Raw genomic sequence first — 18,796 nt, 5'->3', positions numbered from 1 at the left:
CAACCACGGTGCGCCACGTTCTTCTCATCCTATCCCGTTCTTCACGCCGCGTTATATTGCGGTCTCCAACCGGTGGCTCTCCAGCTGTTGAGCAACTGCAATCCCCATCAGACACTCACAGATGGGAGTTGTAGTTGTAGTTTAAGTACAACTTTACCCCCCCCCCCCAAGATGGAGACCACCTCTGCGGAGGAATCGGTGGCAGTGGTCCATTCTGGTCCTGCGGTTTGCCCTGAGCAGTCTCAGGAGTAGTCATCGTCTTCGTCACAGAATGGGTGTGCTCTGCAACCTGCAGAACCGACCTAACCTGTTCCCACGCTCACAATCGGCCGAGTGTTCATCACTTTTGCATCGGAGGATCCGACGCGCGCACGGTCGTGTTTTCTTCAGCCTTTCTGGATACTTTACGAACCTCTGTAAGGTGAGCAGCCGCGACCCTATTATATCACCCCAGCAAAAGCCATAGAAAGACGCCCCCTAATGGTCATAAAGAAGGGTTGTTCTGGCTCTCCGATATAATCTCCGGCTTTTATTATATACATATGTTTATCATTTGTATCTCTTTGTATTGAGGCTCATCTATTACATGGTGCGAGCTTTAGGACTTCCGTCCCTTTAAGGAATGTATCTACAAGTGTATCTTATTGTAGCGGCTCGATCAGTCATTGTTACTGTGTTACCTTCTTCATCTTACTAGTTAGTAATATTTATCCATGTGTAGCTTTATGTTGTGTTTTTTTTTAATCCTAAAGAGGAAAGCTGTCTCCTATACACAGCATAGGGGACCGCGAGTGGTCCAACCATTGGGACCCCTAACCATCCTCTTGAATGACCGGAATGGAGGCCGCCATTCCATACACTGTCTACCGGTGTCTCCAGTAGGCCCCATTGTTGGGATCCGTAGGGTGGGTTATCTTGCCCAGTTGGGTCAACCTCTTTAATGGCAGTCGGGTTGCCGAAGCAAAACGGCATCGGGAAATGTCTTGTCTTCCACTCATTTTATCAGCCCACCGGCCTTCTCGGTAGCAACGATTGTTCCGGCTCCACGCTCAGGCCAACGACAGGTTGCTCAAACGCATTATGCTGTTTTGTAGACTTTCCACAGTCTCCATGGTCAGATCCAAACCCAGGACCTCAGCGCTGTGTTGGGTCGGTAGGCCGGGATGGGGGGTGGTCCCTCTGTATACCGCGCAGTGACGTACAGACATAAGATGGAGGCAAGTTTCGGGTGCAACAGATCCAAGTTTATTCTCTCGCCGTCCACACGACGGCCTCACAGCACACCACAATTCTCTTCAAGGCTCTCCGGTTACAGAACACACCGACGTATTGTACTTTTCACCTGGGACGTATATCTACGCACCGTCTCTTCGCACTTAGTGATGCTCTGACAGCTCCGTCACTGTGGCTGCCTTAGGCCTGAACACCAACAGTAATTTTACTGGTCAAACGTCGTTCCCTATACAATATCCTTCTCCCTGAGCCTCGTCTATACTGCGGTACTTCGTGTCAGGACCACCCCCCTGACTTCCTTTCTTCTCAGTCCCCTGGTTAGGTTCACCTCAGAGTGCACCAACTCTCACAGTCTCCTCGTCACTTGAGCTCCCCCTGGTGACTGGAACTTTCTGGAACCCTCCTGTCAAATTTATAGCTTTCCCGGTTCCCTGTGACTCTGCCCCCCATGACCAACGGTTTCTAAAGCCCTAAGCTGTTGTCAAGTCCTGAACTTACACTCCTCCCTGCCATCTAGTGGTCAACCCAAGGTACTGCACGTCACCTACACTTTCCTAGCTGTTTTCCTTTCTGAAATCTGACCAGTCAGTCCGTCCGTCAGGTCACCTTCCCTACACTCTCCCTTCCTTTGTCTATTGTCGTCCCCGACAATCATAATCCCCTACCAGATCATTACCAGCGCCCACCTTCCTCTTTCTGGGGTGTCCGTGGTGTCAGGGTCCTGACCTGGGACTACCGTCTGCTTCACATCTTCCATCTCTTCGTCTCTCTTTTGGTTACCAGTCATGGTTGGCGTCTCGGTCTCCCAGACCTTCTCAACTCATAGACCCCTTCGGTCTCACGTTCCCTTCGGTCACACAGACCTTCTCTTACCCGGATCTGTTGCATTTTCTCATGCCTAGTATACTTCAAAACAACTTTATAACAGCACGAGTACCCCTTTTTATATATTTTTTTGTTTTACTATTGCTTTAAAACCTTCACACACAAAACAGTAAAACAGAAAAGATTTGCTCCCCCCTTCCTTGGACATGGACACTCCCTCCCCTTTGATTCTATTGCATCCCCACTATATCAGGCAAAACCAAGAAAGACCCCCCCCTTTTTAGAAGATCAGAAGAACACAAAAACATTAACAACATTCTCATTTAACTAGGGCGCAAACTGTCCCCATAATCTGCATAACGTTGCAGCGAATGCCCGACAGTCCACGCCATCTTCTGGTGGTCGGTAGCAAGGGACCACACAGCCGTGGAGCTCCCAGGATGTGGGGAGTGTCCTTAGAGTCCTTTCTATGGGGGCTCGTGACCTTCGGGTTCCGCGAGCACGGCTACCGCATAGTAGCTGCGGGGGCAGTATTCCTTATAATTGGACTCCAAGTCCACCTCTTGCAAGGCTCGGTCGTGGCGAATAGAGTCCACATTGATATAAACTTTCTGGCCGGTAGCAAGATCCCGAATAAACCCGTATCCCTTTGGTATATTCGTGTATACGAGCCGTCCCAGAGATCGTGTAGCCGCCATGCCAGCCTCCCCATTCGCATGGAGCTGGTTCCACACTTCCTGCTCCCTGGCCTTTTTCTTTATAACTTCTGCGACCCAAATGGAGGGTCCGGTATAAGTCCTGGAGTCCGGTGGGCGGGACTTAGCCGAGGATGATAGCAGGGCAGAGGCGGCTGATGATGTCAGCGGCCCACAGCTGCTGGGGCCAGGTGGCGGGCAGGGACAGCCGTATTTCTCAAAGATTGGGCTACAAGGCCTGATACATAGGCCGCAGCCGGCTCCAACGCCGGCATAGCCGCGGCCGCTGTGTAGGCCGCACCCGGAGTAGCTGCTGATTTTGGGAATGAGGTCGCTACCGGCAGGGGGCAAGCAGCAGCGCCTTCTGCAGACAGGCTCCGTACCGGCGCTGTGGCGCCCCTGAGGCTTCAGTCGCCACAGAGGTACTGCATCTTCTCCTAAGGTGTAGTGCCCCACCATCCAGATAAGGTGGGAACTCCTGACCACGCTCCACACCTGCATTCCACACACAGGATAGTTCAGTGGGGCCACCTAACAGCTACAGGCTGGGGGTTAGCAGAAAACCCCTCGTGGAACCCTGCTTCGTAACACGAGATGTGCTGGGAGGCGGGCGGAGTTAGATGATATAAAAGAGAGGGAAAATGTAGGATTTCAGGTCAGTCTGGGAGAGACCCGGAGGTCAGTCTGGGAGAGACCCAGAAGGGGTCAGTCTGGGAAGAGACCCAGAGAAGAGAGCAGGCTGACAGCAGGTCAGCCTGAGAGGAGCTCAAGGCGGAGGAAGGCAGTCAGACAGGAGAGCCTGAGGACTGGTCTTAGTGGAATGAGCGTCTCAGGGAAGGAAGAGAAGGAGAAAGAGACGTAGACGGAAGACTACAGATTCCATAAGAGAGAGATAGAACAGATCGGAACGAAGGAGAAGGAGAACAGAGAGGAGGAATGGGTTGGATAGGAACCCTGCCTATAGGTTCTCAGCGCAAAGGCAGGGGCCCGGTCCCCGAGGTTGATTGGATCTTTATATCCGGCAATAGACACCGGAGGAGTAGTGAGCCGCTAACGCCTTACTCCCACCATATACTTGGGACACAACAGCGAAACGGATAGAGAGCCGTGACTCAGGAGAGGAGTCCCCGAAGCAGGCTACAGCTGTCTGTCATACAAGTAGAGACTAGGAACACCTAGAGAGAGGCATTCCAGGGTAACTAAGTACTGGAATGCTTCGCACCTAAAGGCGCATTTGAGGAGTCGTTCAGTGAAGGTACATATTGGCGGAGTGTGGAAGGGAGAGTCCTGTCCTGCCTGGAGGTTGGCTGGAGCCCTGACCTGGAGAACACAGTACGGAGGCAGGCAGTGGTGTGAACTGCAAACAGTGAGTAAAGCTTTGGAACCGCATACTCTGGTGTCCTCCAGTTATTCCCACATCGCTATACCTAGGTAACAACATCTACACTATCCTGTGCCGCTCCTCATCCATTGCACCTACACTGCCCTGGGACTACAGCACCACCTGTGGGGAGCTATACCATCTCTGCTGCACCACACCATCAGTCCCAGAGGATCTGTACGCAGCGTTGGCTAACACCTCACTTGCCAAATATCACGGGTGGCGTCACAAATTATACCAATAAACTCTAACACCTTTAACACCACCGCCATTGATATTGGGCGCCCAGCACCACGGACCGGGTCTCCGCTGCTGTGACACATTCCCCTGACTCCGGCCCGGTACCGAGTACCCCACAGCCCTGGGAGGGCGACCCAGCACCACCGGGCGTGGCACCACCAGGCATGATGAATCAGGGCCAGGAACGGAGGCCCTGCTCAATTCAGCGTAAACAGTAAGGGCCTCCTTGGCCAGGCTTTCGGATACACAGAGGGCCGCGTGCTGCAGCTGAGTGGTGGGGGCTTCCGGCGGAGCCGTTGACGGAGCCGGGGGAACTCTCACCTTCCCCGGCGTCGCGGCCTCCTTCACATCTTCCCGCGGCTTCTCCCGCAGTCTCCGGTCTTCACCCCGCCGTCCGGCGGGGCTGGCCTCCAGGCTCAGGGGCTCCGTGGGGAGACTCTCTGATGGTATCTTTGGCGGCCGCTCCTGCGGGGTCCATAATGGCACTGCTCCTCCACCCGAGATCCGACTGCCTGCCCGTGACTCTGAAGAATTAGTTTCTTGGCAAAGCTCTTGGCGCCCGATGCCTCGACAACCGCAGCGTTGCATCCCGTCCGGTGGGCAGCAATCAAATGGCGCCAAGCAGCCGCAGCCAATCTTTTCCTCTGTGCCACTCCCTCTGTTGGGTGGGGCGATGGTAGGCTTCTCCACCCAGCTGCCTGGGTCCAGTATGTAGGAGCGTCGGCCCCCTGGTACATATCGCTTCCCCCAGGGGTACGTTGGAGGGGGTCCCATTCCATTGGGGACGATGGCAAACACCTGGATCTCTCTCCTGCATTGGAGCAACACCGCCATCTTGCACAGAACCTAGTACCGCCCCGGATCCTCTGCCAGCACCACAGATCCTCCACAGCGTTCCCAATTTGTAATCCACAGATTAGCAATTTGTAATCCACAGGTGTTTATAATCCAAACCGAGTAGTCCAAGTCCTTTTCCACTCCTCAGTGGCAGGCCTGCCGCAGAAGATATCGTATTAGCGGCAGCGATCCTGCCGACTACGCCAAGTGTGGGGTCGGTAGGCCGGGCTGGGGGTGGTCCCTCTGTATACCGCGCAATGACGTACAGACATAAGATGGAGGCAAGTTTCGGGTACAACAGATCCAAGTTTATTCTCTCGCCGTCCACATGACAGCCTCACAGCACACCACAAATCTCTTCAAGGCTCTCCGGTTGCAGAACACATCGACGTATCGTACTTTTCACCTGGGACGTATATCTACGCACTGTCTCTTTGCACTTAGTGACGCTCTGACAGCTCCGTCACTGTGGCTGCCTTAGGCCTGAACACCAACAGTAATTTTACTGGTCAAACATCGTTCCCTATACGATATCCTTCGCCCGGAGCCTCGTCTGTACTGCGGTACTTGGTGTCAGGAACACCACCCTGACTTCCTTTCTCCTCAGTCCCCTGGTTAGGTTCTCCTCACAGTGCACCAACTGTCACAGTCTCCTCGTCACTTGAGCTCCCCCTGGGGACTGGAACTTTCTGGAACCCTCCTGTCAAATTTATAGCTTTCCCGGTTCCCTGTGACTCCGCCCCCATGACCAACGGTTTCTAAAACCCTAAGCTGATGTCAAGTCCTGAACTTAGACTCCTCCCTGCCATCTAGTAGTCAACCCAAGGTACTGCACGTCACCTACACTTTCCTAGCTGTTTTCCTTTCTGAAATCTGACCAGTCTGTCCATTCGTCAGGTCACCTTCCCTACAGCTGCAAGGCCACGGTGCCGACCACTGAGCCACCATGCCAAGGTAAAAAAAAAAGACCCCCAACATCTACTTACTGGATGTGATGGAGAAAGTCTGTGAGCAACGAGGTCGAGAAAGTGGCGATAGGTCTACAGGAGATGCATAATAGCCAATTTTCCCACTGGCAACTAGTGCTCGAAATGCGTTGGCCTAGTGCGATTCTTTTTATTTTTATCCCTTTTGATATTTTAATAGTTACTAATAAATCATGTTTTTATAGTCCTTTCCATTGCTGGATTTTTTTTCTTGATCAACTAAAATATTGTCTATTAAATCGTAATTTAAAATGAAAGTTATTGTTATAATATTACAGAAAAAGAAACGGTTTTGACTGTGAAATGATTGAAATAATGAAGAATTGTCTCTATATAAGGAATGTGCGACTTCATTCCATATATATATATATATATATACTTCTTAAAATCATACACTGATATTCTCGGACCCTTGTTATAAAGAATTACCCGTTGCTTCCAATAGAACCGTCTGATTCGGGAGAGACTTTGGGTTCCAATTAACCATTAATTAATTGAATTCGTTCACAGTCAAAAAGTTTGGAATGTATTATTTTTCTGTGATTACAATAAAAATTGCATTTTAATAGGTGAAGGGATCTCCGGCATTGTTCTAGATTCCTGCGGGAAAATTGGTTATTACTAGGTATCGCTTTGCCTGACGTCACACCGGGGTCTTTCCTTAAATTCCTGCAAGTAGGCGCCGCGGTGGGGGGCATCCGTGTTGCGTCAGGTGGAGGAGCTTGTATCCGAGGAAGCACAAAAGGACAAAGTCTTAAACAAGCAGTAAAAGTCTTTTAACTTAATTTAATAAATTATCTAATATAATATAATTAAATTAAAAAAAATACATTCCATTAATATAAAAAAATATTAAAATAAAATAGTTCTATCCGACCACCAGAATTTTTCTCACTCTGCTTCAGGGGTAAGTGCAACTATTTTTTTTATCACTTTCTATTCCTTAACAAAATAATAATATAAATATAAAATAATTTTGATCTTCATGGACATGTTTCATTTTTTTGTTTTCATTTCTTATGTAATAACTGGGAAAATTGAAGTTCTTTTATGCTTATATATATATATATATCGTGCAAAACATTTTTCATGGTTCCTTTAGTTCCACTAGGGGACTGTGTCGTCTTATGCGGCCATCTAACCGCTCAGACGTCACAGCCACTATTGATTGTTGCATCTAAGGCTGGTTTCACATTAGCGCATTTTCAGCGCGCGCACGGCCGGGGGTAGCTCCGCCCCCGATCCGGCTCTCTGCCCGGCGTGCCCGCCCCTTCCTTGTAGCGCCGCCTCCTAGCGGACAGCGGCGCCTGCGATCGGCGCACCCTATCTTTAGCATAGGGTGCGCCGATCGTGCGCAGGCCGTGCGCTAGTTGCGCTTTGACCTGCGCTGCGCACTTTTGACGGTGCGCCGTGCGCGCCAAAATCAAACTTTTCGGATTTTGGCGCGCACGGCGCACCGTCAAAAGTGCGCAGCGCAGGTCAAAGCGCAACTAGCGCACGGCCTGCGAACGATCGGCGCACCCTATGCTAAAGATAGGGTGCGCCGATCGCAGGCGCCGCTGTCCGCTAGGAGGCGGCGCTACAAGGAAGGGGCAGGCACGCCGGGCAGAGAGCCGGATCGGGGGCGGAGCTACCCCCGGCCGTGCGCGCGCTGAAAAAGCGCTAGTGTGAAACCGGCCTAAGGGATTAATTTATTAATTTCCACAATTGTAATCATCTCTGATCCCAGCGATTCCAGGAAGGTGTCAGGTGTATAACAAAGCCGGGAGATTGGAAATGAAGCGTAGTAGACTCCCTCCACAAATTTTCCGCTACCGTTTTTTTTTTTGAAAATACTCAACACTAAAAATTCACCAAAAAACTCCTCGTGGGAACGTGTCCTTACAGACATAACACACTGAAATAAAAAAAAAAGTAATGGACAAGTAACAAATACAGTATATTAATTATTATAGTCAATTCCCCTTGTGAAACTAGAAAAAAAATCAAAATGAAATAAAATATTCAAAATACTTAATGAAAACTCCAAACAAAAACTTTTTTCACCTTTCAACAAATAAACAAGCATAAATGATATTATACTGCAAAACTAAAAAAAATAAAAATAAAATTGTATTTATCCTGGACAGTGATTGCCTTAATAGGAGGAATGTCAGCAAAGATTTTATTTTAGTCTCTTCCCTACAAAGAAAATGAATGCAAGTTTAACAAAAAGTCTTTTTTTTTTTTTTTGTTATCCCAAAGTGATACAATCGAAAACGGCAACTCATTCCACCAAAAAAAAATAAAAAAGTTTCGAAAAGGCTCCGTCAGGGAGAACATAAAAATAGGTTATAGCTTTCCAGTTCTGTAGTTGAAAACATAAAAAAAATGAATGCTCGGCTTTCAGAATGTAGCGGAAGAAAAAACAATTTTTCAAGCGTTTCCAATGGGCAAATGATGGAAAGAATATAGTGAAAGCTGAAAAAATAGAAACAAAGTAAAGCAAGTAAAAATATAAATTTGGTATCAGTGTGATCATCCGACCTGTAGAATTCAATGAACATGTTATTTCCACTGTGCGGTGAACGCCGTAATCCCAATCCTCCTGCAAAAATGGCAGAAATGCTTGGGGTTCTTTCACAATATATCCACAACACCCATCATCCCAAAAAATGGATGGATTGAAAAACTCCCGATAATTTTTTTTTTGATCAACGATTAAAAAATTGTGAAACCGATGACTTATCTTCCCCGGTGGGTGCGATGTGTGACCCGCGGCGCGCAGCTTCTCACGGGTCATCCTGTACAGGCGACTAGTAGCAGCGTGTCCCCGGTTGTCAGCGCCATCTGCATTAGTCTGGGTGCTGCCTGTTTTGCATGATGTTACTGCACAAAGCTGAAAATTATCTTGTCACTGCATAAAACCGAATAATTACTGTGCGCGAACAGTTTACGGCCGGAATATTACAGGACGTATCAGGAAGTACGGGAACAAAAATCTGCAAAGTGGGAAGCCTCGAGGGGATCGTCCCACAAGTGATCTGTGGTATCTAGACCGATTCTTCCCATATGCTTCCGTAAGATCCCAGCATCCGCGTCAGTCTCATCCATGCAGGATTGATGCTGAGTTCTAGGGGCCGAAGGGCAATCTCTGCCCACCACCATCTATGCCTGCAGCTGAGAGCCACTTGCAGGGCCAATTTCTAAAGTGTGCCTGAGAGGTGGAATCTCAGCGTGCTCTGTCCTAGTTGACCCCATGACTTCAACAACTACTAACCACTGAGCCACCATGCTAACCAGGAGATTATTTATAGGTAGGTTATCAAATATGACTTCCAGCACCAATGGCAAGATCATGAAAGGGAAAGCTAGATGCCCAAGGCATCAAATCAGTTACTTGATTTTAATTTCTGAAGTGTACCTGAGAGGTGGAATCTCATTATTGTTGGTCAGAGATGAAGCAATCACTCCAGTGCTAATCACTGAGCCACTGTACTAGCTGGCAACAGCCACTGTATTTCCTGTCAACTGCCACTGTGCTACACTGTGAGCATCATCAAGCCACCATGCATCACTGTAGTAATCAATAAGCATCCACTATGCTTCACTGTAGACATCCCCAAGCCCTCCGCCATGCTTCACTGTAGGCAGGGTGTTCCTTTCACTGTATGTTTAATTTTCCCTTCTCCAAACAGTACATAATGACACCGACACTTGGGTTACAGCATAATGACACTAACACTTTGGGTACAGGGTAATGACACTGATACCTTGAATAGGGAGTAATGATGCTGACAATTACGGAACAGAATAATTACACACCAATTCTTGAGATATATGATAATGACACTGAAACTTGGGGTTCTCGTCTTTCTAGCTGGATGTTCATCTAGCTCTCATCATCCATTAGTTTACAATAACCCTGAGTGAAGAATGAAGCTACATTGTATCTCGTTGTTTGTACCTCCCCATACTGGGTTAAGCATGGTGAATCTTCTGATTTTTCTTCTCTGTAGTTTATGCTCATCCTGGAGCCGCTTATGAGGTGTGATATTTATATGAGGTCGAGATCTATACTGTCCTGCAGTCCAGAAAATTACTATAACAATATGTAGTGTATAACCGCAGCTCACATGCAAGACCTGCACTGGAGAATAAAGATATGGGACCGGCCGGACACAGTGATGAACCGTCCACTGACCCAGTGATAGGATAAAGCGGTGTCATGATCAATTTTTGGATTTGTGGCAGCTCTGGTTCCACTTTGATTTAAATGAAGCTTTTTTCCTTTCAGGACCAGCAGGGGTCAATGTCAGTTTTCCTTGCTGGCAGCGTGCTGCGACTGCAGAGTGGCCAGGTCAGCTGATGTGGGTGATGACCACTCCCATCATCCTTTACATAGTCACCTGATGCATCAGCTGGCTGTTGGTGATAGAGCATTCTATATTCACCAAGCCTGGAGGAAGGAGCTCTCTGGCTGCTGTGGTGTATCAGCTGGTTTCGTGGTCAGGGTGCCTTTCCTCTGCTGTGTGGTGCTTTGCAGCAGAGAAGGCTTTTAAGCTAAGTTTTGTGTTTTTGTCCTCATCTGTCTCGTGTTTGTCACTGTCCCCTGTGTCGTTCCATCTGCAGTGATGAGGCTACTGCCTTTGCCGGCCAGAGCACTATCTAGGGCAGTGCTAGGTGACAGCGAGGGATGAGGTTCCTGACGGCGGGGAGGGGGAAGGACCCTCTTAGGGTGTAGGGGAGTGCAGGGTCAGTCTCAGGTTTCAGCAGGAGGTGTCCATCCCTCATTTTCCTATCAGTAGGGCTTTCCTCTCCCCATTTCCATCCCGTTGTGTGTGTGTCGTGCCGTCCGCTGAGCTACCCCCTGTGGGGTCGCTACATATCGTGACAGGCGGCCGCAGGGCACAGCGCTTTGTATATGGCATCATACATATGCATTTGCAGGACTGGATTGCTTGCCATAAATATGGGAAAAATGGTAAACTGGGAAGGAACACCCATTTAATCATTGACTTATTGTGATTTCAAAAGTTCTGTAGCTTTCTTATATAATTTCTGCCTTAGTCCTATCTATCCATAATGCTTCCATCACCCATCTACATCATCTATCAGCCATCCATCTCACGGAGCACAGTGTCGTCTCTCGGGGCCCGTTTCGTCCCTCTTTCTCCCACATACATTTATACCAGTTTCTCTTTGCTTCTCTTGGCACCGCTCGGCATGAACACGACTGATGGAGATGACCTTGTTGAAGCTGCTTCACACCTCTTTTCTATTCATCACATGCGCTGTGTTGTGCACACCCTGCAGTTGGCAATAAGAGAGAGTCTGCAAGAGGGGCATGCTGGAACTCTGATTAGCAAAGTGAGGACATTGGCTATTGCTGCCAGAACCCCAAAAATTGATTCCATCTTGAAGAGACGTGCTGGGAAAGGGGCAATTGTGGATCAAGCCACTCGGTGGGGCAGCACCTACCTAATGATTGAGCGATTGCTTGAGCTGAAACCCTTCCTTGTAGATATGGCCGACCCTCAGGTAACGCTACATGAAGGTCAATGGACATGTAGGGGGTATGCTATGTTACGGCTATACCTTTGCCTTTCTCTTTCGTCCCGGTGCCGTATATTATCAGTGTATATATATTTGTTAATATTTTATGTTACTGCTACACGATTAAGTGCATTACTGTTTCCATACAATGGTACTGCTACACTGTTATGTGTATTACCATCTTGCTAGATGTATAGTGCGCTTTGTATATATTTGTGCTGCTATGTATTGTAATAGGGTAAGCACAGTTCTCAGATTGTCCACTAGATGGGGGCATCATAGTATTACAGTTAGGATGTAGCTTAAGTGTAGGAAATAGTTAATATAGGAGGGGCTGCTGTGTGGTAAGTGTAGATGCTGAGGTAGAGTGAGAGGGGGCCTGGGTGCCCGAGCTGTCCACATGGGCTCTATGCACAGGACACCACAGCAGCCACTTAATGTTACAAGAAGAGGAGCATAGCCATTTGGAGTCTTTATGACTGAAGTATGGTATCAAGCAGCAGGACTGCAGCAGTTCATAGCTGGAGAAAGGAAGTGGTCCGGAATAGTACAGGGCACAGATTTTTCAACATGTTGCAGATTATTGCATGGGCCAATGCTCTCAGGACCAGGGCGAAGCGGGTCAGAGAACCCCCAAGCACAGGAAGTCTGAACAGGGAAAACGCTGTGGTACCGCCTAAGGCACTATTACCCTGTAATGTTCTGGAGGACGTGGAACTGAGTGCAGGGAAAGAGCAGAATGAGAACTGCAGAGAACTTGCTGTTGATGTTGTAACTGACAGGAATGTGCTGCTAAATTATTCAAGTAAAGTTTCATATGTTGCATTTGAACCGGACTGTGTCTCAATTCTTGCAAAGCCAATTGCAGAAAGTCTTCAGCACCACAGTGGTATCCCTGATGGCGCAGTGTGAGAAGACACAGATATGCCGGTGAAAGAATGCTGTTTTCATGTGAGAGGAGGCCAGGGCTCAGATGCACCGGAGTGCTCTGCCATGACTACGGCCTTGTCCTCCCTTACAGACACAGGTGGCTGAATTGAAGGAATTGCTTCATCACCCATTCACAGTGACTAAAAAGTTACAAGCTGAGGATTTAACTCCTGGCATTTTATAAAGGAGTGGAAGAACTTGCTATTTTGCCTGTCCCAAAGAGGAGGTTTAATCGCAGATGGTATTTCTGCTTCAATGAAACGGACAGAGACACGGCTATTGGAAAATAAATTTTTTCTGGCAGCTGTTTATGTGGACCCAAGTCATCGTATATTGCTTGATGATCAACAGCTTACTAAAGGAAAAGAAGCTCTGACTGAGGTAGCCGTTAGGATGAGTGGCCTACAGGACTGCCAGGCACAAGAGGACTCGGGTCCTGACAGTGCTGCCGCTGCCGTTCCTTCATCATCAGATGAGGAGTTTGATATTGAAAAGTATTTGGATGAGATGGAGCAGGCAAAGCGTTGCCGCAAGGAAAAAGATTCCACTCTCATAGAAAACAGATTGACCAGATTTCAGCAAAATGTTTCACTTGCTCTCAAAGAAGTAGAAGAGATCAACCGTTCATCAAAACCGACTGTGAACGAGGCAATTCCTTTACACCCTGACATTGTTAGAGATGTTCCCATGTGGTTACGGCTTTGCTACCAACCCAAGTTACTGTAGAGAGGTTGTTCTCTAGTCTTAAAGTAATGAGGTCAGATGTGAGGTCATCTATGAAGGAGGATCTGATGGAGGCGATACCATTCCTCAGAACAAATTCATAGACTGCACAAATGTTATTCAGGACGTTTCTGTTGAAAACTGTTTTTCCCACTTGCTGCGTAGTGTATAATAAACTGTAAATATGCAAAAGGTTTTTTGTTCTAAAGTTGTATTCCAATAAATATATTTTATGTTCTATCTAAATGACGGCTTGATTATTGTGTCATAATAATGAATAAAAGCCAGATGTCACCATTTTACTCCAGGAAATTTATCACTTATACATGAGCCATGTATGATGGAGTCGGAGTCGTGGAGTCGGAGGTTTGGCTTACCGACTCCACAGCCCTGATTTTGTGTGACTGTGGGTTTCCTCCCATGTTCTGAAGTCAGATCTGAAGGAGATATGACCCCTGATGAGTGCAGTGATGTCTGTAAAGTGCTGCACAATCAATATTCTTATTTATTATGCTTCATAAGAACGGTCTCGCTTTGCAGACATTATTGCCCCGTCAGGACTCACATCCTATCAGTATGTCTTTGGAAGTGGAGCTGCTCATACTCTGCTCCATTCATTGTTTATGGGACTGTCCGAGAATGCAGAGCTCTGTTATTTCCAGACAGTCCCGTAGACAATGAATACAGTGGAGGATAAGCCTGCGCACCTCTGCTTAATTCATTGTCTATGGGATCAACTGGGAAAGCAGAGCTCCGTTATTTCCAGACAGTCCTGTAGACAATGAACACAGCGGAGGATAAGCCCACACACCTCTTCTCCATTCATTGTTTATAGGACCATTTGAGAACACAGAGCTCTATTATTTCCAAACAGTCCCGTAGACAATGAATGCAGTGGAGGATAAGCCCACGCACCTCTGCTCCATTCAAGAATGGGATGGATCTAGGACACTTGTGCTTCGAGCTCTGGAGACTGTGTCATGGAGATTATTATGTGATGGACGTGTCAGAAATGTCCCACAGTCAACGGACGCCCTCTGGTCTCTTATCTGAGAACACGAATACTATAAGCCCTTTGCTCCCATCCCATAGATCGGTGCACAGCCGGCTGGTGCTGGTGGTTAAGCCCCCATGGGGCAGCATGGTAACACTGGGGCTGGTGGATAAGCGCCCATGGGGCAGCATGGTAACACTGGGGCTGGTGGATAAGCCCCCATGGGGCAGCATGGTAACACTGGGGCTGGTGGTTAAGCCCCCATGGGGCAGCATGGTAACACTGGGGCTGGTGGATAAGCGCCCATGGGGCAGCATGGTGACACTGGAGCTTTCTTTTTCTTGTTGCTGTTTTCATTGGTTCTGACCAAGAACACAGAGATTCCTCCTCTCAGAAAATGAAATCAGAGTCCTCAAATGAAGCCTGCTCTTCCCTTTCATGACCTGTCAGTGGGCACTGATAGGCATATTGATGACCCAGCCATCAGGTAATGCTATGGTGGCTCAGTGGTTAGCTCCCTTACCTTTCAATGCTTGGGCCCTTAGTTCTACTCTGACTGAGGTTGGAGTAATTCCTCCTCACAGGTCTTCTTTAGAAATTGCAAATGGCCCTGCTCTAGTTTTTCCTGATCTTCCCATCGGTGCTGGTAGTAATATCAATGACTTTACCAAAGGTTATCTTCTGAGCAGCATGGGAGTCCAGGGTTCTGAATCCCACCATGGATGACATCTGCTAGGAGGGCTGCTTGCCTGTCTTCATTGGGCGAGTATCCTGAGTAGTGTCTGTCCTTATTGGATGAATGTCCTGATACAAGATATGGACTTGTTATATATTCAGCTCAGTGGTAACTGAGCTGTGAAAAGTCCTTTTGGACTTGCAAAGTCATACTTTATCCCTCATTTCCCTAAACCCAAATGTTCATCCAACCCTCAGAAACACTGGACAGCAGCTGTCTACCTCCTTCATACATGTAACGCCATCATTTCCCCTACCTGTATGTCTTAGGAGCACAGGGAGAACATACTAGCTCCTAGCAGATGTCATCCAGGGTGGGATTGTGAACCCTGGACTCCCATGCTGCAGAGAACCAGTGCTTACCACTGAGCCCCCATAGCATTACCTGATGGCTGGGTCATCAATATGCCTATCAGTGCCCACCGACAGGTCATGAAAGGGAAGAGCAGGCTTCATTTGAGGTCTCTGATTTCATTTTCTGAGAGGAGAAATCTCATTGACCTCAGTCAGATTAGAACTAAGGACCCAAGTGTAGGATGGCAATGGAGGTAACCACTGAGCCACTGTGCTGCCTGAGAGTTTATCACTGGCCAGATCATCAATAGGACTCTCAGCATTTATGGGAAGGTCAGAAAAAACTAGAGCAGGTTGCCGGAGCCTTCCAATATTTACTGTCTGAATTACAAAAGGTGGGGGGAGGGCGGACAAAAGGGAATATCGTGTCCCCTCTGCTACCAAGGCGCAGCCTGTGGGCTGAGTGGTTCTGACACGTAACACCTTGCACCTCTACACCCGCCGCTCCTTTCACCTCTACATCCGCCGCCCCTTGCACCTTTACACCCGCCGCTCCTTTCACCTCTACATCCGCCGCCCCTTGCACCTCTACATCCGCCGCTCCTTGCACCTCTACATCCACTGCCCCTTGCACCTCTACATCCGCCGCTCCTTTCACCTCTACATCCGCCGCCCCTTGCATCTCTACATCCGCCGCTCCTTGCACCTCTACATCCGCTGCCCCTTGCACCTCTACATCCGCCGCTCCTTTCACCTCTACATCCGCCGCTCCTTGTACCTCTACATCCGCCGCCCCTTTCACCTCTACATCCGCCGCCCCTTTCACATCTACATCCGCCGCCCCTTTCACCTCTACATCCGCCGCTCCTTGCACCTCTACATCCGCTGCCCCTTGCACCTCTACATCCGCCGCTCCTTTCACCACTACATCCGCCGCTCCTTGTACCTCTACATCCGCCGCCCCTTTCACCTCTACATCCGCCGCCCCTTTCACCTCTACATCCGCCGCTCCTTGCACCTCTACATCCGCCGCTCCTTTCACCTCTACATCCGCCGCTCCTTGCACCTCTACATCCGCCGCTCCTTGCACCTCTACATCCGCCGCTCCTTGCACCTCTACATCCGCCACTCCTTGCACCTCTACATCCGCCGCCCCTTTCACCTCTACATCCGCCGCTCCTTGCACCTCTACACCCGCCGCTCCTTTCACCTCTACACCCGTCGCTCCTTGCACCTCTACATCCGCCGCTCCTTGCACCTCTACACCCGCCGCTCCTTGCACCTCTACATCCGCCGCTCCTTGCACCTCTACACCCGCCGCTCCTTACACCTCTACATCCGCCGCTCCTTGCACCTCTACATCCGCCGCTCCTTGCACCTCTACATCCGCCGCCCCTTTCACCTCTACATCCGCCACTCCTTGTACCTGTACATCCGCCGCTCCTTTCACATCTACATCCGCCGCCCCTTTCACCTCTACATCCGCCGCCCCTTTCACCTCTACATCCGCCGCTCCTTGTACCTGTACACCCGCCGCTCCTTGCACCTCTACATCCACCGCTCCTTTCACCTCTACATCTGCCGCTCCTTGTACCTCTACATCCACCGCTCCTTTCACCCCTACATCCGCCGCTCCTTGCACCTCTACAACTGCCGCTCCTTGCACCTCTACAACTGCCGCTCCTTGCACCTCTACATCCGCCGCTCCTTGCACCTCTACATCCGCCGCTCCTTGTACCTGTACATCCGCCGCTCCTTGCACCTCTACATCCGCCGCTCCTTTCACCTCTACATCCGCCGCTCCTTGTACCTCTACATCCGCCGCCCCTTTCACCTCTACATCGTCCGCTCCTTGCACCTCTACATCCGCCACTCCTTGTACCTCTACATCCGCCGCTCCTTGCACCTCTACATCCGCCGCTCCTTGCACCTCTACACCCGCCGCTCCTTGCACCTCTACATCCGCCGCTCCTTGCACCTCTACACCCGCCGCTCCTTACACCTCTACATCCGCCGCTCCTTGCACCTCTACATCCGCCGCTCCTTGCACCTCTACATCCGCCGCCCCTTTCACCTCTACATCCGCCACTCCTTGTACCTGTACATCCGCCGCTCCTTTCACATCTACATCCGCCGCCCCTTTCACCTCTACATCCGCCGCCCCTTTCACCTCTACATCCGCCGCTCCTTGTACCTGTACACCCGCCGCTCCTTGCACCTCTACATCCACCGCTCCTTTCACCTCTACATCTGCCGCTCCTTGTACCTCTACATCCACCGCTCCTTTCACCCCTACATCCGCCGCTCCTTGCACCTCTACAACTGCCGCTCCTTGCACCTCTACAACTGCCGCTCCTTGCACCTCTACATCCGCCGCTCCTTGCACCTCTACATCCGCCGCTCCTTGTACCTGTACATCCGCCGCTCCTTTCACCTCTACATCCGCCGCCCCTTGCACCTTTACACCCGCCGCTCCTTTCACCTCTACATCCGCCGCCCCTTGCACCTCTACATCCGCCGCTCCTTGCACCTCTACATCCACTGCCCCTTGCACCTCTACATCCGCCGCTCCTTTCACCTCTACATCCGCCGCCCCTTGCATCTCTACATCCGCCGCTCCTTGCACCTCTACATCCGCTGCCCCTTGCACCTCTACATCCGCCGCTCCTTTCACCTCTACATCCACCGCTCCTTTCACCACTACATCCGCCGCTCCTTGTACCTCTACATCCGCCGCCCCTTTCACCTCTACATCCGCCGCCCCTTTCACATCTACATCCGCCGCCCCTTTCACCTCTACATCCGCCGCTCCTTGCACCTCTACATCCGCTGCCCCTTGCACCTCTACATCCGCCGCTCCTTTCACCACTACATCCGCCGCTCCTTGTACCTCTACATCCGCCGCCCCTTTCACCTCTACATCCGCCGCCCCTTTCACCTCTACATCCGCCGCTCCTTGCACCTCTACATCCGCCGCTCCTTTCACCTCTACATCCGCCGCTCCTTGCACCTCTACATCCGCCGCTCCTTGCACCTCTACATCCGCCGCTCCTTGCACCTCTACATCCGCCACTCCTTGCACCTCTACATCCGCCGCCCCTTTCACCTCTACATCCGCCGCTCCTTGCACCTCTACACCCGCCGCTCCTTTCACCTCTACACCCGTCGCTCCTTGCACCTCTACATCCGCCGCTCCTTGCACCTCTACACCCGCCGCTCCTTGCACCTCTACATCCGCCGCTCCTTGCACCTCTACACCCGCCGCTCCTTACACCTCTACATCCGCCGCTCCTTGCACCTCTACATCCGCCGCTCCTTGCACCTCTACATCCGCCGCCCCTTTCACCTCTACATCCGCCACTCCTTGTACCTGTACATCCGCCGCTCC

General features: G+C 50.0%; 1 protein-coding gene across 2 annotated transcripts in view; it reads left to right on the top strand.

The window, feature by feature from the left end:
• The first annotated feature begins 271 nt into the window (after nucleotides 1-271).
• ELF5 (E74 like ETS transcription factor 5) overlaps nucleotides 272-18,796 on the top strand; it is a 66,511-nt gene continuing 47,986 nt past the window's right edge. For both annotated transcript variants that reach the window (XR_012219703.1, XM_073541799.1), the window contains exon 1: nucleotides 272-421. Coding sequence is in view for 1 of the 2 variants with exons in the window: in XM_073541799.1 (XP_073397900.1) it covers nucleotides 272-421 (150 nt within the window). In the remaining variant the exon portion in view is untranslated. The remainder of the gene's footprint in view (nucleotides 422-18,796) is intronic.

Source organism: Dendrobates tinctorius, unplaced genomic scaffold (genome assembly GCF_039654945.1).
Source record: "Dendrobates tinctorius isolate UK_male_01 unplaced genomic scaffold, ASM3965494v1 ptg000124l, whole genome shotgun sequence".
Lineage (NCBI taxonomy): Eukaryota > Metazoa > Chordata > Amphibia > Anura > Dendrobatidae > Dendrobates > Dendrobates tinctorius.
This window is presented reverse-complemented; position numbering and strand designations above follow the sequence as displayed.